Source organism: Geotrypetes seraphini, chromosome 14 (assembly GCF_902459505.1).
Source record: "Geotrypetes seraphini chromosome 14, aGeoSer1.1, whole genome shotgun sequence".
In the NCBI taxonomy this organism is placed as follows: Eukaryota; Metazoa; Chordata; class Amphibia; order Gymnophiona; family Dermophiidae; genus Geotrypetes; species Geotrypetes seraphini.
Genome location: NC_047097.1, coordinates 63517007 through 63539679, shown reverse-complemented (window position 1 = coordinate 63539679; position 22673 = coordinate 63517007). Strand labels below are relative to the sequence as shown.

General features: G+C 40.9%; 2 protein-coding genes and 1 pseudogene across 2 annotated transcripts; all 3 read left to right on the top strand.

Moving 5' to 3' along the window:
• The first annotated feature begins 489 nt into the window (after positions 1-489).
• On the top strand, positions 490-1464 carry LOC117348148 (annotated as a pseudogene).
• An 11820-nt stretch (positions 1465-13284) lies between these two features.
• On the top strand, positions 13285-14238 carry LOC117348147 (olfactory receptor 5B21-like). The gene has a single exon (XM_033919851.1). The coding sequence runs from the start codon at positions 13285-13287 to the stop codon at positions 14236-14238; it is 954 nt and encodes a 317-aa protein (XP_033775742.1).
• Positions 14239-20786: 6548 nt separating this feature from the next.
• LOC117348146 (olfactory receptor 1044-like) lies at positions 20787-21740 on the top strand. Its single transcript, XM_033919850.1, has one exon. The coding sequence runs from the start codon at positions 20787-20789 to the stop codon at positions 21738-21740; it is 954 nt and encodes a 317-aa protein (XP_033775741.1).
• The last annotated feature ends 933 nt before the right edge of the window (positions 21741-22673 follow it).

Sequence of the window (22673 nt, the reverse complement as noted above, 5' to 3'; positions counted from 1 at the left end):
TGTTCCTTTCTATTTTGTTTTTATGGGCATTTTTAGATTATTCCGAACTGCTCAGAGACTATTGCCAGCTTGGCAGAATATTATATTTTAAACACACAGGAACAAAAACACGAACTACATGCAGTAAAGTGGAGATCGGAGCACAGAGACATCTGATAATAATGACTGAACTTTCACCTCTTTGAAATCTCTGAATATGCCAGACTTAGGGGGAAATTAACAAAGTGGACCATTATTATTACATATCATTTTACTTTCAACCCCAGTTGGGGTTAGGATCAGCCCACATAGTAACAGGCCTCTTTGATAATTTTAACCTTTAATAGTTAATGAATCCTCTTGCATCATTGTAAAGTTTGCATGGACTGCTTTTTAATAACTCAGTGTACCGAAAATAAGCCAACTTTAATTATGATGCTGTCCTTTTCTGCAGCGCAGTTTAAACATAAAACCATTACATAATCCTATTTCAAATCTGATTTTCTTCTACCAACACTTTCAGGATAATAGATGGAAGGCAGGAACCAGACGTCAGTGACTGAGTTCATTCTCCTCGGACTCACTCGTGATCCAAAGCTCCAGATTCCACTCTTTGTATTCTTCCTACTGGTCTATATTATCACCCTGCTGGGCAATATGGGTATTATTCTTGTAATTAGGTTGGATGTGCACCTGCAGACTCCAATGTATTTTTTCCTTTTCCACTTATCAATTATAGATATCTGTTATTCTTCGAGCATCACCCCTGTGGCCCTGCAAACCCTCTTGACAGTGCAGTAAACTATCTCCTTCCTTGACTGTGCTCTGCAAATGCATTGTTTTCTGTGGTTTGCTGTTGCAGAACTGCATCTCCTGGCAGTAATGGCATATGATCGATATGTGGCAATCTGTAACCCGTTGCTTTACCCTATCACTATGAGCAGGGGAGTCTGCATTCAGATGGTGGCTGGAGTTCATATGGCTGGCATTTGTACTGGCATAATCCACACAACTTTCACTTTTCGCTTGAACTACTGCGGCTCCAACGTAATTAACCACTTTTTCTGCGATATTCCTCCACTCTTGGTCCTCACTTGCTCAGACATCTCTGTCAATGAATTTGTATTGTTTGTTATCGCCGGGTTCAATACCATAGCCACCTTGTCGGTCATCTTATTCTCTTACACCTTCATTATCTCCAGCGTCTTCAGGATGCGCTCTGCTGAAGGACGACGCAAAGCGTTCAACACTTGTGCCTCCCACTTCACTGCCGTGCTTATATTTTATGGGACCCTTTTATTCACCTATTTACGGCCTAGTTCAAGTTACTCTATGGAGCAGGACAAAGTAGTTTCAGTATTTTATTCAATCATAGTACCCATGTTAAACCCTCTGATTTATACCCTGAGGAACAAAGAAGTAATATCAGCCATTGTGAAGGTACGGAAAAAAATTGTTACAACCGTCCAAGGGTCTACTAGGTAAGTGTTATATTTTAAATGAGTGTGTGGTACAGTGGTTAAAACTACAGCCTCAGCACTTTGCAGTTGTGGGTTCAAACCCACGCTGCTCCTTGTGACCCTGGGCAAGTCACTTAATCCCCCCATTGTCCCAGGTACATTAGGTAGATTGTGAGCCCACCAGGACAGACAGGGAAACATGTTTAAGTACCTGAATAAATTCATATAAACCACTGAGCTCCCCTGGGAGAATGGTATAGAAAAATGAATAACTAAATACAAAGTGTCTTCTTATTATATCTTTAGAAATTTGTTAAACATTTTTTTATTTTTAATGATTGTTAAATGACACACAATATTTTTTTAATTGTTATTATCCGCCTAGAATTTACTGTGAGAATAGCGCAGAATGTAAATAAGACTGCAAATAGAATACTGTACCAGAATGTCACGTACCTTGAACTTCAGAGAAAGGTGTGAGAAAAATACAATTCTATCACAGGTACAATGTATTTGGAAAACCAAAAAACCAACAACCCCAAAACTATCCCCTCCCCTTTTACTAAACGGATAGCGGTTTTTAGTGCAGTGAGCCGCGCTGTGTGCTCCGTGCTGCTCCCTACGCTCATAGAGGTCCTATGAGCGTCGGAAGCAGCGCGGAGCATTCAGTGTGGGTCCCTGCGCTAATAACCGCTATCGCATTTTAGTAAAAGCAGGGGGGGGGTACGTTACTAGCTAGTCACACACACACAAGGACCAGCACTTCTACACATACTCTAGCAAGAGTCGCCTATCCGCTTCTACCCTAGGTGAGACTATGTTCATGGAACTTTCTTTAAATTAATCCCCTTATGTTCTGACTTCTCTTACCCTACCGTATCTGTGTAAACCTTCATAGTAGCATAGTAGACGATGGCAGATAAAGACCCGAATGGTCCATCCAGTCTGCCCAAGTCTATTCAGACGTTTGATTGTGTATTGTGTTTCCGTTGTAAATAGCATAAGCCACATCACATATTGTTATTTGAATCTTTTTACTGCTGTAATTGTCTATTGCCTTATCCTCGCTTTGGGTGAATTTCTTCAACAACGTGATAAAGAAATCCAATCAAATAAGTAACTCACTAAATAAATATGTGGCGAATAAAAACCAATAGGCGACGAAGCTGGATAATAATAATAATAATAATAACAGCTTATATACCGCAATACCGTGAAGTTCTATGCGGTTTACAAAAGATTAAGCAAAGGTACAAATTGACTGACTTCAAGAGGGGAAGAAGAAAGAGAAGTAATTAGACAGGAAATTAATTGTTGAGGAGAAAAGTGATCAAAAGGACAGTAGGTTCGCTATTGAGAGGAAAGAGATAAGTGGATCAGTTGTCAAGATGTTTTAGGAACAGGTTTCCTAAATTCCTCATAAGTAGAGGGCGAAAGTAATTGTTCTAGGTCTTTACCCCATGATGCTGCTTGGTGTGAGAGAAGGAATTCATGGTGTTTTTTTCAGTTTGCAACCTCTCACTGGGGGGGAAACGAAGTTGGAATGTGAACTTCTCTTGTGTCTGTTGGTTGAGAAGGAGAAAAGGTCAGTAATGTATTTGGGGGCAAGTCCGTGTAATGCTTTAAAGCAGAAACAGGCAAATTTGAACTTTACGCGTGCCTCCATCGGCAGCCAATGTAGCTGCCGGTAGTAGGGTGTCACGTGGTCAAATTTCTTTAGTCCAAAGATTAGTCTAACTGCCGTATTTTGCAACAGTTGAAGGCGTCGCATATTTTTTTGGGAAATTGCCAAGTAGGCGATGTTAATGAACACTCATTTCCCTGATGAAGCTTTTAGCGAAACAGGGGGGCCCTGTTGGAGATCGTGGTGAACAGTGTGCAAGCGGTGGAGATTGAGTGGCCGCTTTGTGGGGTTTTTCCTGCTTCTACAGCCCAACACTATGAAGGTAAAACTTTTTTTTCAGATAAGTGCGACTATGATGTTTTGATATTCATATTTGTGCAACTGTTATATAATTAAGAAGAAAAGATTTTCCACTTATCTTTGGAGTTTTATTTAGACCGAGGATGTGTCTTCCTGCTTCAATAATTGCATCTTGAGGCAGGTTTGTCTATGAGGGTGTGAAACTTTGATTACAACCCTAGTAGACACTGACGTCTTTTCTCCAGTTTCTTGGCACATTTTCTGCTTTCTTATATTGATGTGTATAGTGCTGGGTGTATCATTGGATGTGTATTTCTGAAGAGAATTTATTGGAATCTTTTCTTGGGGTTTTTTTTGTGTTTTTGGAGAATAAAAAACAGACGAACAAACTTTAAAAGGCAATATTTATTGTGCATTCTATGATCGCATCTTTAACTTAGGAGGACTTTAAACTGCATTTTCATGCTCCTCTTCTGGGGTTCTCTGACTTTGCTACAACTGTCTGATTGTCAGAACTAAATTTAGGCATTGACAAAGGAAACCAAAGAATTTGTCTATGGTAGCAAATTCTGAAGATGCCCCAAAACTCCATTTTCCGACTTTCCTCTCCTTCCCTTGTCTAGTCTTTAAAGAACTCACCTCACCTCAACTCCTCTGATTATGGATGCCGTGATCTTAAATCCATCCTGGCCGATTGCCCCGTTCATGGTCTTTCCCCTATGTTTAGACATTTTTTTACAAGTGATTCCAGTTCATTACTGCCCAGGTTCACGTCTGCATTAACTTTCCAACTGTTCTTCAAGGTTTTCCAGGGAAGCTTTGAATTAGGTGCCAAATTTCTTATCCAACAATCTAGTTCAGTTTTGCAAGAACAAAGGGCTGTTAGGACAAACCTTAACATGGGAACGACAGGGGCACAGTTAAAAAAAAATATATATATATAGCACTCATATTCAGAATCCTCTGGTTATAGTCTCCCAGTTAAGAGGGCCTTTTACTAAGATGTACAAAAATTTGCAGTTATTTTGGCTTAATGTGGGATTTTACCGCATGGTAGCTAATAATTTTAGATGGCAGCTTTTGGAGATGTTCCCAGTGGCGTAATAAGGGGTGTGTGTGAGGGGAGGGGGCAGTCCATCCTGGGCGATATGTTGGTAGGATTGCCAGCACCCCTCCTCCACTCCGCCCCCTGCTTCTTCCCATTCCTCTCAAATGATGAATATTCTATACTAGTGTTTAAGCCTGTTACATTAATGGGTGCTAGTAAAGCCTCCTTCCCTCACATATCCCCTATTTTCAGCCCCAGCTCCAAACCCATTTCCTCCCCAACCCCCTTCTCCCATCTTTTCCCTTTTAGCCCCAGCCCCCTTTTCTCACCAGCAGCATTTCCCTCCCCATCCCACTTCCCTGTGCAGTAGCAGCATACCCTTCCTCTCCATTTCCCTGTGCAGCAGCATTTCCCTCCCCCCACCCCATTTTCCTGTGCAGCAGCACCCCTTCTGTGCTCCCCGTCCCTCTTCCCTGCTCCCCCAGTCCAGCAGCACCTCTTCCCTGCTTCCCCTGTCCCTCTTCCCTGCTCCCCCTGTCCAGCAGCACCTCTTCCCTGCTCCCCCTGTCCCTCTTCCTTGCTCCCCCAGTCCAGCAGCACCTCTTCCGTGCTCCCCCTGTCCCTATTCATTGCTCCCCGGTCCAGCAGCACCTCTTCCCTTCTTCCCCTGTCCCTCTTTCCTGCTCCCCCTGTCCCTCTTCCCTGCTCCCCCTGTCCCTCTTTCTTGCTCCCCCCGGTCCAGTAGCACCTCTTCCCTGCTCCCCTGGTCCTTCTGAAGATCGCGGCCAGCTGTTGCAAACCTCGCAAGCTGCTCTGTACCTCGGTAGCATGTTCCCTCTGACGCGATCGCATACGTCAGAGGAAATGTTCTATCGAGGTGCTGTGCAGCCTGCAAAGTTTGCTACACAGCCGCGATCCTCACCAGGCTCCTTTCAAACGGCGTCAGCAGTGGTTGGTGAGTGAGGGCGGGAGGGGGAAAGCTCCAGAGTGTTCCATGCCACCATGTTCTATAATAGAATTCGGCCAGGGAACAGAAAACATGGCGGCAGGGATCACGAAACCCTAAGTGCGCATGCGCGCTTAGGGTTTTATTATATAGGATTTAATGGAAACACAGCTTTCTGACACATACATAGTAACATAGTAACATAGTAGATGACGGCAGATAAAGACCCGAATGGTCCATCCAGTCTGCCCAACCTGATTCAATTTAAAAAATTTTTTTTTTTTTTTTTTTTTTCTTCTTAGCTATTTCTGGGCGAGAATCCAAAGCTTTACCCGGTACTGTGCTTGGGTTCCAACTGCCGAAATCTCTGTTAAGACTTACTCCAGCCCATCTACACCCTCCCAGCCATTGAAGCCCTCCCCTGCCCATCCTCCTCCAAACGGCCATACACAGACACAGACCGTACAAGTCTGCCCAGTAACTGGCCTAGTTCAATCTTTAATATTATTTTCTGATTCTAAATCTTCTGTGTTCATCCCACGCTTCTTTGAACTCAGTCACAGTTTTACTCTCCACCACCTCTCCCGGGAGCGCATTCCAGGCATCCACCACCCTCTCCGTAAAGTAGAATTTCCTAACATTGCCCCTGAATCTACCACCCCTCAACCTCAAATTATGTCCTCTGGTTTTACCATTTTCCTTTCTCTGGAAAAGATTTTGTTCTACGTTAATACCCTTTAAGTATTTGAACGTCTGAATCATATCTCCCCTGTCTCTCCTTTCCTCTAGGGTATACATATTCAGGGCTTCCAGTCTCTCCTCATATGTCTTCTGGTGCAAGCCTCCTATCATTTTCGTCGCCCTCCTCTGGACCGCCTCAAGTCTTCTTACGTCTTTCGCAATCTCATTTTGGAACCAGGCCACACCACCAGGTTTAATTATTTATTTGTTGAGATTTATTAACCACCTATATGAAGAGACAGGTTTTAAGAGCTTTTGTAGCAAGAGTAGGCATGAGAGGAGGTAGTCTGGGAACTCTTTTTAATGAGTCATTGAATATTAAACAGCAAACGTTCGGTTGTGCTTCTACTCTAGATTAGCTCCATCTCACTCTTCGATCATCTCCCGTTATTCATATACTTTTTAGTTTATCAACCTCCCCCAGTGGCTTGTTCCTCCTGTCCTACACTTTTAAGAACAATTCTGCTCCTTTCAATGCACCGTTTTTACCCTTTCACTGTAGATGATCTGAAGATACATTTGGAAGATACAGTTGATTCTTTGACTGCTTAGGGCCAACACCCACGGTAGGGCTATCTCTTTTTCGGAAGCACACAAATTCCTTATTGTGCCACCTGGTAGGGTTACCAGTACAAAGCTTGCGGACCCTGGGGCGACATGAGTGAACTGAAGCTTGGGTGCATGGCAGGGCCTTTCCAGTTTCCTTCTATGGCTGATTTTATTGTTCCTTGTTCAGAGTGGTGTCACACTCTCCCCCCTAATTTAATAGGTGACAGTAAGCATTTACAAAACCGCTAACCACTGTTGGCTGAAAATCCAGTGTGTGTGTGTGTGTTCGAGAGTTGCGCGGGGACAGAAATCCCACCCATCCCCGCCAGGATCCTCTCCGTCCCCATCCGTCCCTGCCAGGATCCTTTCTGTCCCCACCCATCCCCATCAGGATCCTCTCCTTCCTCACCCATTCCTGCAAGGAATTACTACCATCCCCGCCCATCCCCTTAAAAAGCAGCAATTACTTCTGACAGGATCATCAATTCCACAGTTTCTTTTGTGTTTGCGCTGCTGTTTTCCTTGTGGAATCTCTTTGGTGGAACCCTTTTTTTGTTTTCTGTTCAGGTAATTAACTTATAAACCCCCTCTTTTACTAAGGCTGATGTGTCCATTATATTATATGGACGAACCCTGCTTCCAAAGCCTTCCATCCCCGTAGGAGACCCGTGGCCATAGGGGGGGGGGGGTCCCCGTGGGAGTCCCGTGGGTTAGGGGGGATTCCCACGGGATTCCCGTGATCCCTGTTCCCGTGCAGACCTCTAGTGTGTGTGTGTTTGTGTGTGTGGGGGGGGGGGGGCTATTATTAAGACACAATGATAGCAATGAACATTTAGGAGAAGCATTAACTAATTCTATACTTCAGCTTTTCTCCTTAATCATAATGAGTAATTACAACAAGGACTTGAACTGCTTGGAGTCCTGGCAGAGGAGGTTAGAGAGAAGTCAAGTACTATTTTCCTAGTGTAATAGCGTCACACTGGTCAGAGGGGAAATTCAGTGGCCCTGTGTGATTAAGTGATGCTGAATATCCAGGGAGATTAAACAGGCAGGATCTTCTCTTGCCCACTTAAACACCATTGAATAGTTGCTCAAGGTATATTTTCTTCAGGCTAAAGTTTTAGTTCCATTCCCTAAATATTTGGAAGAGATATTTGGCTCCCAAAAGGACAATCACACAATTTTTAAAGTCCTTATGTATAATTTGTTTACAATGTTTCATTAGGTTGAGAAGAATAAAAAACACAAATAAAATCCAATGAAGAGATATAATTACATATAATTATTTATGTTTTCTTTGTCTAATTCTCGTGGTTATGACAATCTCCAGAAATCATGTCCCAGGTCTCGCTGCAGAAACTATAAATGTTGCATTGGATTAATGCACCAAATCATTAGATGATCAACAGCTCACGTGAATGCTGTCATAAATGCATGTTTTCTTAGTCACAAAAGGCACATCTAGATTTATTTTTTTTATGTCATATTTTATGAAGATTTGGAGTTGATAAACCAACATGCAAATTGAAACCAATTTAACAAACAAATCATCTAAACTGTGGTGATGATTTTACCAGCCTGGTTCTTCTACTAGAGGTAGGTTTGGTCAGTTGAATCATGATTCTTTCTTTGATAGAGAATCATACTTCTCACAAGGAGTAGAGAACTAGTTACGTAATCTGAGAAAACATTTCCAGATATTGTCTTATATTAAACCTCAACAGCTGGAGCTGCTACAGATGACTGATCAAATTACTATTTCAGCACAAATACTTGCAAATGATTTTAGGGGAAGGGGTAAAATGCGGACCTGACAGACCTTGCAGATCTAAACCCGCACGTCCTTAAAAATCTGAGGTCCGTGCCGCTTGTAGTTAGTTTCTGGCTCTGACAGACCTTGGTGACAATTTAGCGCTGACGGATCCGTCGGGAGGGAAAAGTATTAGGTTCCGTCAGCACTAAAATGTCACCGAGGTCTTGTCAGAGCCAGAGACTAGAGCTAGTGCTGGAGCGGCTCTAAAACGAATCCTTTAAACCGGTTTCCTGCAGCCCCAGTAAATCGGCTCTGGCAGACCTCTGTGACACTGTAGCGCTGACGGATCCTAATACTTTCCCCTCCCTATGCTGAGACGGATCCGTCAGCGCTAAATTGTCACCGAGGTCTGTCAGAGACACAAACTAACTACAAGCAGCACGGACCTCAGATTTTTAAGGACGTGCGGGCTTAGATCCGGGAGGTCCGTCAGGTCCGTGAGGTACACGTTTTACCCCTTCCCTGATTTTAGAGAGAAAGTGAATAAGATTCAGCAAGAGATTGTCTCTCATAGGGATTCAATGGATAGATCAAACTTCAGCTATACTAAGGAAGAAATTCTAGTGGATAGATACGGGATTTAATTTTCAGGAATACAGGATGATTATTTTATCCAGTTAACCCCTTCCTTTACAAAGCCGCACTAGCGTTTTTAGTGCTGGCTGCCGCAGTGAGGACTCCAACGATCATAGGAATTCTATGAGTGTCGGAGTTCTTACCGCCATGGCTAGCACTAACCCCCCTCCCTCGTTTTACTAAACTGCAGGGAGCTGTGCTGCACTAATAATCGCTATCACAGTTCCTATGAGCGTCGGGAGCAGCGCGGAACATTCCGCATGGCTCCCTGCGCTAAAATACTCTATTGTGGTTTAGTAAAAGGGGGGTAAAAGTGCTAATGCGGCTTTGTAAAGGAGGGGGTACATTTGGAAAATGTAGCTCCTCTTACTGCATTCTAGATACTTGTCAACCTTATCGGATAAAATCTGTCCCAAATGTTTTTCGCAATATAGTCAAATTTTGAATCGATTGACAACTTACTTTAGGCAGATTTCCCCAAGAGGCAGGCCATATTATTCTGACTAGCCTTGTGAATTCTAAGGAATTGCATTTGTTAGCACACTGTAAATCAATGGACTGTGTGGTAAGTTCATTAGCATCTGCTCAAGTTCTAACATGCGTTGATAACTTTTTCATTAAAAGTGTGAAGTAAACAGGAGAAAAGTCCCCAAAAAGTGGCAAGAAAGCTCAAACTGAAAACACATCCCTCGTGAGTACGTTTTCACAGTTTTCAGTATCTGTGCAATTGGAATCTCCCCTGTGGTTTAGAAATGGTCCTCTTTATGTGTTCAGGCAGCCCTTAATTTCAAAAGTATACACGTTTTTCATTTTCACGCATAACATTTCATGTATCGCCTCCTCCTGATCCTCGTAGAGCACTGGTGGGAGCTGGGAATGGAGGAGTACTGCGCTAAGGCACAGGGTAGCCTTTTCTATTTTTCCCATCCATGCTGCACATTTAATCTAGGTTCCCAAACCCTAGTTGTCCTCGCATTCCCTATCACTAGTTCCTTTTTCCTGGAAAATTGCCATTCCAGCAGTTTATCTGTTCTTATTTGACCAGTAAAGCACAGACTTCCTCTTCTCGCTCTCTTCTCTGCCTTAGGGCGTGGCTGCATTGGTTGCTTGAGCAGATGGGAGAAATTCAGAAGCATTAGCCCCACATAAGTAGGATGATTGATTATCGAAATAATACACAAAATCACTCTCCGAAACACTGTCTAAACAGCTTATGATAGTAATAATATCTTCATATAAAGTAAAATAAATATGCTCAAAGACATGAAGGCAAAAACAAGGGGCAAACCATGTCCCAGAGCATTATTTTAACTTTTTATGAAGATATTATTACTATCACTACCTTATTTGGACAGTGCATAGGAGAGTGATTTTGTGTATTTTTTGGATAATCTTCCTTCAATCACCCTCAGTGATAAGTTACCAATATTTTGTTTTCCCATTATTAGTTTTGACTTAGGATGATTGATTATGGCATAATCATGCCGGTATTAATAACTCTGTATTGTAACACCATCACAGAGCTCTGTGTATTTCACTATTAAGCCCATGTATCGTAACACCTCTGCAGAAGCTCATGTATTGTAACACCTTTATAGAAGCTCATGAATTGACTCCCCAGTCATTAGTAACAGTAAAGAAGCTCTCAATACACATAAACATATTCAATGCTAAAAAATATGGATATCTGTGCTACAAAAGCCCCAGCGAGCGATACAGAAAGGGAGAGAATTTCTTCTGTGCAGAAAAGAAGAGCTGGACCAGTGGTGATTGTATCTGATTATCTTAAAATAGTCATTTAAAAGATGTACTTGCAGGTCCCTTAATTAGGAGCACTTACACACAAATGTTAGTGAAATAGTTAACAAAGATGTGTAATTGTGAAAACAGACATATAAAGTATGTTATAATCTAGCAAACTTACCTGTGTACATGAGGGCATTTACACATAAAAGCTGATGGACACCCTCCGTTAATTTTTCCCAAATGAATATTTGTAAAATGGCAGCTTCCATTGCAATTTCTGGAAAATGAATGCAAAGATCTTAGAAAAGTATAATCCTGATGATTACAGTATTTTGTGTATTTTTTGGATAATCTTCCTTCAATCACAAAACAACAAAATCAACAAAACAACCCAAAAAGCTTTTCTAACCATGAGAAATCTCCGTAAAATCAGAAAATTCTTTGACCAAGCACAATTTAGACCAATCGTCCAATCCCTAGTCTTAGGTCTGCTGGATTATTGCAACTCCCTATATCTTCCTTGTCCAGCCACTATGATAAAACACTGCCCTCAGATTGATCTACTCACTCAAAAAATATGATCACATAACAACTGCCTTCTTAGACTCTCACTGGCTACCCATACAAGCACGAATCCAATTCAAATTCCACTGCCTGATATTCAAAGCATTACACGGCTCTTCCCCCTCCTATCTAAATAACCGCTTAAACCAAATCTCCACCTCAAGACACAGAAGAACCTCGAACCCTTTCGCCTTCCCCCCACTCAAAGGCACACAACGCAAGAAAATGTTTGACAACCTTCTGGCAACACAAGCAGCAAAAATCAACCATTCCATCTCCAATCTTATGACAATATCAGACAACTTCAAAACATTCAGAAAAGAAATCAAAACCCTGCTTTTCAAAAAATTCATCCAAATATCTTAACCCCTCCTCTTTTACCTCCAGAAGATTCACCTACCTTCAGATAACCTTCCCCCGAATTACCCACCATAACACCTTCCAATTAAACAAATACCATAAATAGATTGTAACCTACCCTCTCTAACTGAATTCCATATGTATTTTTCATACAGTTCTTCACTGTCAGTTTAATTTCCATCCTATAAATTCACATAGAATTTTTCTTTTTTCAACCATCTTTATTTTCTCTTCTTTATTAATTTCCAGGTACTTTAGTTAGATTGTGAGCCTTCGGGACAGTAAGGGAATTTTTTAAGTACCTTCTTACTTCTCATTTATAATCTTAATGTATATTTTCTTCAAACCGTTTAGAACCTAACGGATGTAGCGGTATATAAGAAATAAATTACATTACATTACAGTAGTTGAAAGGCCAGCATGAGAGACTAGGGAGAAGAATTCTGGTGGGAAACTTGTCCAAAAAGAAAAGATTTTCTTAACTGCATATGTCCATAATCTGTAGCGAATAGTGTAATGAGTGAAATATAAATAATTAATACACTTCCTGTTTTGTTTTGTTTTTAAATAAGCTGCGGTAGAGGTTTCTAGTGCTAAATGCTCTGACACTGCTCCAACCCTCATAGAACTCCTACGAGCATCGTAACAAAACCTTTCAAAATTGCCCCCCCCCCCCGTTATACTAAGGTGGACTATGCGTTTTAGTGCATGCTAACAAGCGCTAACGCATCCAAAGACTAACATGCATGCATTAGTGTTTAGTGCGTGGTTAACGCATGCTAAAACGCTTAGCCCACCTTTGTAAAAGGAGCCCTAATTGTTCTGGGACTACGGAAAACACACCCTAGTTGAAATCTCCCCAAATTCCTGTTTCCATGTTAAAAATATTATAATGTTCTACTTCACATGGAGCCAAATTTTTTACAGACAATCATTTTCACTTTACATTTAAAAATACAGACCAACATAGCAAATTAGATAATTAACTACTGGAAGGAATAACAGGGTAGAAGCAATATAGAAGAGCAGAAAACAGTTTGGGATAAGGACACAAAAAAAGTGTGAATTTGGCAACACACATGAAGAAAAGTGGAGATCTGAGCATAGAGAATTGAGCCTTCTGAGTTTCCAAAAACCTCATCTACTGTATTAATGATGAATGAGCTTTTGTCTCTTTGAAATCTATGAATATGCCAGACTTAGGGGGGAAGTTATTAGTCACAAGGTCTCCTTGCTTAAACTGGAACCTGTGGTACAATAGCACCAGTTGGTCCATATAAACCTTATATACTTCTATATATTAACAGTAGGCCACATTGATGACTTCACTCTTTAATGGTTTAGACTGTAAACGCACCAGAAGGCTGTGAGCCTTGGTGCAGGATAGAAAAATGAATAAGTAAATTTGGAAACTTTGAAATGGTTAATTAATCATCCATCTATACTGTAATTGTTTTATGCATCAGCAAAAAGTTTTTGAAAATAAGCCAACTTTACGATATTTTTTTTTTCCGTAGCACATAAGCTTAGTTAAAATATATATATTTTTTCTACCAACAGACACATTCAGAATAATAAATGGAAGGCGGGAACCAGACGTCAGTGACTGAATTCATTCTCCTGGGACTCACTCATGATCCTAAGTTCCAGATTGCACTCTTTGTGCTGTTCCTACTGGTCTATGTTATCACCCTTCTGGCTAATATCGGTATCATTCTTGTAACTAGACTGGATGTGCGCCTGCAGACTCCAATGTACTTTTTCCTTTTTCACTTGTCAATTGTAGATATCTGTTATTCTTCAGATATTACCCCCAAAACCTTACATACCCTCTTGACAGAGCACCAAACTATCTCCGTCCTTGGTTGCGCTCTTCAAATGTTTTTTTTCCTCTGTTTTGCTACTATGGAGTTGCATCTGCTGGCGGTGATGGCGTATGATCGATATGTGGCGATCTGTAACCCGTTGCTCTATCCAATCATTATGACCAGGGGTCTGTGCATTCAGATGTTGAGTTGGGTTTATATTATTGGCTTTTGCACTGCTCTAATACTTTCAATTTTAGCTTTTCGATTGTCCTATTGTAGGTCCAATGTAATTAATCACTTTTTCTGTGAAATCCTTCCAATCATGGTCCTTTCTTGCTCAGACACCTCGGTCAATGGCATTGTAGTGGTTTCTTTTGCTGGGTTCAACACTATAACCACCTTTATGGCCATCATAATATCTTACACCTATATCATCTCCAACATCCTGAGGATTCGCTCTGCTGAAGGAAGACGCAAAGCATTTAACACTTGTGCTTCCCACTTCACGGCTGTGTTGATTTTCTATGGGACTGTTTTTGCCACGTATTTGCAGCCTAATTCAAGTAATTTTATGAACCAGGACAAAATAGTTTCAGTGTTTTACACAGTCTTAATCCCCATGATAAACCCCCTGATTTATAGCCTGAGAAACAAAGATGTAAAAGCAGCCTTGATAAAGGTGGGGAAACAGTTAGTTACATCATTTAGAGGGTTCACTAGGTAAGTGTTCAAGTTCAATTAATTTTATATACCACAAATATAAGTTGTGCTGCCAAATTCTGGATGGATTGAAGGGGAGCGAGATGGCTAAGAGGAAGGCCCGAGAATAGTGAGTTGCAGTAGTCTAAGCATGGGGTGATGGGGGGCGTGGATAAATGTTTTGGTAGTGTGCTCAGAGAGGAAGGGTCAGATTTGGGTAATATTTATTTATTTAATTATTTATATTCCGCATATCTTACAACTCTATGCAGATTACAAATTATTCAGATACTCAAGCATTTTTCCCTATTTGTCCCGGTGGGCTCACACCTTATCTATTATAGAGGAAGAAGCAGCAGATTTTAGGAATATGTTGTATCTGGGCAGTGAAGAAGAGATAGGAAACAGAGATGACCCCGAGATTGCGAGCAGCCAAAAGAGGAAGGATGAGATTGTAGTCCACAGAGACGGAGAACGAGGGAAGTAGAGAGGTGGCAGATTTTCTTTGTTGTAAACTGCTCTGAACTGTAAAGGTATTGCGGGTTATAAATAAATTATTTATTAAATCAAAAGTAGAAAATTCAAACTTGATCTATTTTCTATAAACTTCCAAAATCTTCTTATACACAGATCCAAACCCTTCAAAATTGGCATCTTACTTTGCTCGAACACTGATAAATAGTATCGTTATATGAGGAGTAAATTCTACTTGCACATTCTTATAACCACTGTTAGTCTTCAAAGTGTCATATAAGCATTGCATTTAAATAACTACTTTCTCAAAAGTTGGCAGCATGCTTCAGAGGTGATGCCAGAACAACAAGAAAATTGACCCTGGTCCCTTCACAGAGAGTGATATCAGGGAAGCAAAGAAATCGTGGAGAATCAATGCCCAAGATGATGGCTTTATTCAAACAAAACAATAATTAAATAATCCAAGTAAAAATGTCTAGGGCCTGAACCTCTGAGAAACATCTGGACCCCAACAGTCTCTGTTTTGACAATATAATCTTCTTCAGGGGTCCCTATGTGCATCTCCACAGTGTTGAGCCTTTCCGTTCATCATTTAATCCACATGCCTGCATTTAGGTCCACATAGGGACCCCTGAAGAAGACTACATTGTCGAAACACAGACTGTTGGGTCCAGATGTTTACCAGAAGTGATGTCTACATGACTGTGTATGCTCAGTTCAAACTGAGCATGAGCAAGAGTGCCAGTGATGGTGGCTGCAGTACATTGCCAACTTCCGCACAGCATAGGCAGCACAGATGGGGGCCCATACAGTGGACCTTTTTGGCTGTTTGGGTATGAGCATCCTTGTCAGAAAAGTTGTAACTTAAATATGGTTGGGATGGGAGAGAGCAGTTAGGAAATATGGGGGTCACCTCAGTCCTTATTTATTATTTGTTCATAATGTTTCATTGCATTGGAAAGAATACAAACAAACTTAAATCCAAACCATGAAGTAAATGAAGATACGTCCTGAAGGAATTAGTCCAATTAGTGAATATGATGAAATACAATTACAGTACATATAATTATTTACCGTTTGTTTTCCTTATTTAACTCTCTTGATTAGTGCAAGCAGCAAAAATCACGACCCCCCCCCCCTCCCCGGTCTCACTGCAGAACCTATAAACTTTTTCATTGGATTCGGGCACCAGATCATTAGAAGCTTGTTCATGGGAAGGTGATCATACATGCATGTTTTCTTAGTCACAAAAGACACATCTAGATTTACTGTATTTTTATGGAACATTTTACAAAGATTTGGAGATGATAAACCAACATGCAAAGTGAAACCAGTTTAGCAAACAAATCATCTAAATTCTACTGATGGTTTTACCAAGTTGGTTCTCCTAGAGGTAGGTCTTTTCAACTGAAAGATGAATTTCTTTGCCTGGGTGAGCAGAATCGTATCAAGGGACTTCACTAGTTGTGGTTCTGCATAGGTGACTTATAAATACACTGTGTGTCTTTAATAAAGGTCCTAATCTGATTGACTAGGAGCTGGTTGAGTGGAAGGCAAAAAGTGATAGTGGCAGATAGATCTCCTGACAAAGAAAAAGATTTTACCAGTAGTGTTCAACAGGGATGAAAATTGAAATCTCCTCTCTATTTTCTCAGATCCAACTCTTTTCTTCCGCCCCTTCGCCCTATTGGTTTTTTTTTTCCTTTAATGCTCTCTTTCCTTTAATCCATTGTAGTTCTCCCCCCATTCCTAGTGTTTAATGTATACGTTATTATGTGTCCTGCTATATGTTTTTGGTTTTAAATGTCTTTTGTTATTAAAATGTGTCTCTCCCATTATTTTTTATGATTGTAAGATGATTAATATCTGATAGGCGTTTAATCAATTTTTTAAATAAACTTGGAAACCTGGAAACTACTTTCATCACTTTTGTAAGCGATTTAGCAAAGGGTATTCAGGAAATGCTGCCGTTTTGTAGGTGATGCCAAAAGGTGCAAAAGGGGAAACATTGAGCCAAGTGTGAGTCACATGAGGAGGGATCGAACACAGCCTGAAGAATGGTACATAGCATAACAGTTAAGTAGTCAGCAAGGAGACAACCTGTTCATAGACTAGCCTTGTGAATTCTAAGGAATTGCATTTGTTAGTACACTGTAAATCAATGGACTGTGTGGTAAGTTCATTAGCATCTGTTCAAGTTCTAGCATGCGTTGATAACTTTTTCATTAAAAGTGTGAAGTAAACAGGAGAAAAGTCCCAAAAAAGTGGCAAGAAAGTCCAAACTGGAAACACATCCCTCGTGAGTACGTTTTCACTTGGAACCCCCCTGTGGTTTAGAAACGGTCCTCTTTATGTGTTCAGGCAGCCCTTAATTTCAAAAGTACACAAGTTTTTCATTTCCACGCATAACATTTCACATTTGACCTCCTCCCGATCCTCGTACAGCACTGATGGGAGCTGGGAATGGAGGAGTACTGGGCTAAGGCACAGGGTAGCCCTTTCTATTTTTCCTATCCTTGCTGTACATTTGAATTAGGTTCCCAAACCTTAGTTGTCCTCGCATTCCCTATCACTAACTAGTTCCTTTTCCCTGGAAAATTGTCATTCCAGCAGCTTGCCTCGTCTCCTTATTTGACCAGTAAAGCACAGACTTCCTCTTCTCGCTCTCTTCTCTGCCTTTGGGCGTGGCTGCATTGGTTGCTTGAGCAGATGGGAGAAATTCAGAAGCATTAGCCCCACATAAGTAGGATGATCAATGGGCCAGTAACATAAGTAGGAAGATTGATTATCGAAAAAAATACACAAAATCACTCTCCTATGCACTGTCCAAACAGCTTATGATAGTAAAATATGCTTAAACACATGAAGGCAAAAACAAGGGGCAAACCATGTTTGGACAATGCATAGGAAAGTGAATAGGAAAGTGATTTTGTGTATTTTTTGGATAATCTTCCTTCAATCACCCTCAGTGATAAGTTACCAATATTTTGTTTTCCCATTATTAGTTTTGACTTAGGATGATTGATTATGGCATAATCATGCCGGTATTAATAACTCTGTATTGTAACACCATCACAGAGCTCTGTGTATTTCACTATTAAGCCCATGTATCGTAACACCTCTGCAGAAGCTCATGTATTGTAACACCTTTATAGAAGCTCATGAATTGACTCCCCAGTCATTAGTAACAGTAAAGAAGCTCTCAATACACATAAACATATTCAATGCTAAAAAATATGGATATCTGTGCTACAAAAGCCCCAGCGAGCGATACAGAAAGGGAGAGAATTTCTTCTGTGCACAAAAGAAGAGATGGACCAGTGGTGATTGTATCTGATTACAGTGGTGCTTCACACAACGAACTTAATTCGTTCCAGGAGCAAGTTTGTTATGCGAAAAGTTCGTTATGTGAAACGCGTTTTCCCATAACAATACATGTAAAAAAAAATAATTCGTTCTGTAGCATAAAATATGCTAAGATGACATAAAAAAAGATAAATTTATCTTGTTAGAGCTGTTAGCATGATATAGAGGGGATATATGTGAAGGGGAGGGGAGACAGGGGTTTTGTTGATCCTTGCTGTGTATTATAATCACCCCCCACATACTCCCCAGTACCTTTTTTAATTCCTCCCATCTTTCCCAGCCAGTGGCGTACAGGCCAGAAGCGCAGAGATCAGGAGCAATTCCTCTGCACGCCTGTGTGGGCCCATGCCGATCTCCGAATGGCTGCAGTTAGTTCTTGTGAGTCCCGCGAGAGCTGGCTGCAGTTAGTTCTTGTGAGTCCCGCGAGAGCTGACTGCAGCCATTCAGAGATCAGCGCAGGCCCAGGCAGTAGCACAGAAGGCTTGCTCTTGATCTCTGCGCTTCTGGCTGGGAAATTTGCTAGACCACCACGAGTGAGCGGGTGAGATTAAAATTGCAGCAGTGGTGGCTTTTTTAAAAAAATATGTGGCGGCGGGGGGAGGTTTAAAAATATGCGGTGGCGGCGGGGGGGGAGGTTTAAAAATATGCGGTGGCGGCGGGGGGAGGTTTAAAAATATGCGGTGGCGGCGGCAGGGGGGTTTAAAATATGTAGCGCCGAGAGAGGGCAGTTAAGGATGCAGCTCGGGCGACTTTGTTGTGTGAAACGAAGTTCGTTGTGGGAAGCAAGACCTGAAGTTCGTTGTGCGCAGCGTTCGCTGTGCGAGGCGTCCGTTATGCGAGGCACCACTGTATCTTAAAATGGTTGTTTAAAAGGTGTCTGGTGTTGCCGTATTAACTCTACTAATACTGATGTACTTGCAGGTCCCTTAATTAGGAACACTTACACACAAATGTTTGTGAAATGGTTGACATAGATGTGTAATTGTGAACAAAGACACATACAGTGTGTTATAATCTAGCGACTTTCCTGTGTACATGAGGCATTTACACATAAAAGTTGATGCGTACCCTCTGTTAATTTTTCCCACATGAATATTTGTAAAATGGCAGCTTCCATTGCAATTTCTGGAAAATGCATGCAAAGATTTTAGAAAATTATAATTCTGATGATTACAGTAGTTGAAAGACAAGCAAGAGAGACCAGGGAGAAGAATCCTGGTGGGAAACTTGTCCAAAAAGAAAAGATTTGCTGATCATTTACTTATCCGTTCATTTTTTCCTCAATAGCATCTGTCCGTAATCTGTAGCGAATAGTGTAATGAGTGAAATATAAATAACCCACTTCCCTTTTTTTTTATTAAGCCGAGGTTTCTGGTGCTAAATGCTCTGACACTGCTCCCACCCTCATAGAATTCCTACGAGCATCGAAGCACTTCGCAGGCTCACGCTAAAAACCTCCAGCGCAGCCTGATCCAAGGGGAGGAAAGTTAGCTAACTAATATAAAATCTCAGATGGAAGTGATGGCAGGAGGACAGCAGGACAAATATCTAAAACATGCAATTGATGTGATAATCGCGACAAAACCTTTAAAACTTACCCCCTGTTTTACTAAGGTGCACTATGCATTTTAGCATGCGTTTAACACACGCTAACTGTACGCGCGTGCTCACCACTAATGCGTCCATTAGCATCCGTTCGCGTTTAGTGCGTGGTTAGCGCTTGCTAAAATGCTTAGCCCACGTTTGTAAAAGGAGCCCTAATTGTTCTGGGACTCTGGAAAACACACCCTAGTCGAAATCTCCCCAAATTCCAATGTCCATGTTAAAAAAAAAAAAGTATAATGTTATACTTCAGATGGAGGCAAATTTTTTAAAGACAATCATTTTCACTTTACATTTAAAAATATAGACCAACATAAGAAATTAGTTGATGAACTACTGGAAGGAATAAGAGGGTAGAAGCAATATAGAAAAGCAGAAAACAGTTTGGGATAATGTCACAAAAAAAGGTGTGAATTTGGAAAAAACACAGAGATCTGAGCATAGAGAATTGAGCCTCCAGAGTTTCCAAAACCCTTATCTACTGTATTAATGATGAATGACCTTTTGTTTCTTTGAAATCTATGAATATTCCAGACTTAGGGGGGAAGTTATTAGTCACAAGGTCTCCTTGCTTAAACTGGAACCTGTGGTACAATAGCACCAGTTGGTCCATATAAACCTTATATACTTCTATATATTAACTGTAGGTTACATTGATGACTTCACTCTTTAATGGTTTAGACTGTGACCCCTCCCCCCCCTCCAGAAGGCTCTGAGCCTTGGTGCAGGATAGAAAAATGTCATAAACTTGGAAATGGTTAATTAATCGACCATCTATACCAGGGGTCCCCAAAGTCCCTCCTTAAGGGCCGAATCCAGTCGGGTTTTTAGGATTTCCCCAATGAATATGCATGAGATCTATGTGCATGCACTGCTTTCAATGCATATTCGTTGGGGAAATCCTGAAAACCCAACTGGATTCGGCCCTCAAGGAGGGTCTTTGGGGACCCCTGATCTATATTGTGATTGTTTTATGCATCAGCACACAGTTTATATGGACTGCTTTGATATAAATCTGTGTACTGAAATGAAAATAAGCTAACTTTATGATATTGGTGTTTTTTTTCTGTAGCTCATAAGCTTAGTTAAAATCTATTTTTCCTCTACCAACAGACACATTCAGAGTAATAAATGGAAGGCGGAAACCAGACATCAGTGACTGAGTTCATTCTCTTCGGACTCACTCGTGATCCAAAGCTCCAGATTCCACTCTTTGTGCTGTTCCTACTGGTCTATGTTATCACCCTCCTGGCTAATATCGGTATCATTCTTGTAACTAAACTGGATGTGCGCCTGCAGACTCCAATGTACTTTTTCCTTTTTCACTTGTCAATTGTAGATATCTGTTATTCTTCAGACATTACCCCTAAAACCTTACAAACCCTCTTGACAGAGCACAAAACTATCTCCGTCCTTGGTTGTGCTCTTCAAATGTATTTTTTTTTCTGTTTTGGTACTATAGAGTCACATCTGCTGGCAGTGATGGCGTATGATCGATATGTGGCAATCTGTAACCCGTTGCTCTATCCAATCATTATGACCAGGGGTCTATGCATGCGGATGTTGAGTGCGGTTTATATTATTGGCTTTTGCACTGCTCTAATACTTTCAATTTTAACTTTTCAGTTGTCCTATTGTAGGTCCAATGTAATTAATCACTTTTTCTGTGATGTCCTTCCAGTCTTGGTCCTTTCTTGCTCAGACACCTCGGTCAATGACATTGTAGTGTTTGTCTTTGCTATGTTCAACACCATAACCGCCTTTACGGCCATCCTAATATCCTACACCTATATCATCGCCAGCATCCTGAGGATTCGCTCTGCTGAAGGAAGACGCAAAGCATTTAACACTTGTGCTTCCCACTTCACGGCTGTGTTGATTTTCTATGGGACTCTTTTTGTCACGTATTTACAGCCGAATTCAAGTTATTCTATGAACCAGGACAAAATAGTTTCAGTGTTTTATACAGTCTTAATCCCTATGATAAACCCCCTGATTTATAGCCTGAGAAACAAAGATGTAAAAGCAGCCTTGATAAAGGTGGGGAAACAATTAGTTACAGCATTTAGAGGGTTCACTAGGTAAGTGCTCAAGTTCAAGTTCAATTTATTGAATATACCGTAAATATAAAACCCGAAGGCATATCTAAGCGGTTTACAATAAAAAAAATTTTTTAAATTAAATAGAGTAAAATGGAAGATAAAAAAAAAAATAAAGAAACCCAATTGAGAACATGGGGAAACAGGGATTCAAGGATTACATTAAAAATAAAAAGGTTGGGGAAAGGGATGAATAATTAAAACTATTCTTCCCCTCGCTAAAAGGCATTTCCCACCCAGGAAAGCTAGGGACCTCCCTCCACTTCAAAATCACTGAGCTCTGGAACAACCTTACCTCCCCTCTTCGGAACTTGAGCTCTCTCCAAGTTTTCCGCAAACATCTGAATACCTGGCTTTTCTCAAAAAATGTAAGTCTCCCTCCAACTTAGGAATCAAGGAAACTCTTATATCTTGGCATCCCAAGTCCTCTAAATTGTCTTCACACTTCTACCTCTAACCCTCTGTTGTAGTTCCTTCCTATTTCTCCTACTGTAAACCGTGTCGAGCTCTACGAGCATGGAGATGATTAGATTAGATTAGATAAGGGAGGAAACAAAGAATTTAAATCTGCCCACACAGAAGAATAGTAGCCATCAGGAGGAAGTAAATTAAGAGCTAAAAACCAAAGAAAAATAGTATGCCTTAATTGAACCTTGAATAAAGGTAAAAAGGCAAAGAATTCCAGAGAATAGGAGCCATAACACAGAATGAAGAATTCCTAAGAAAATCCAGGAAAAGTTGTCTAAACGAGGAAATGACGTGTAACAACTGCTGTTGTGATGAGTGTAAGGTTCTTTGAGGAGAGTATGGAACCAGAAGACTACATAAAAACGAGGGAAGATCACTCGATAGAATCTGGTGAGAAAGGATATCATTTTTACAGGAGATACGATATGACACCGGAAGCGTATGTTCTGAT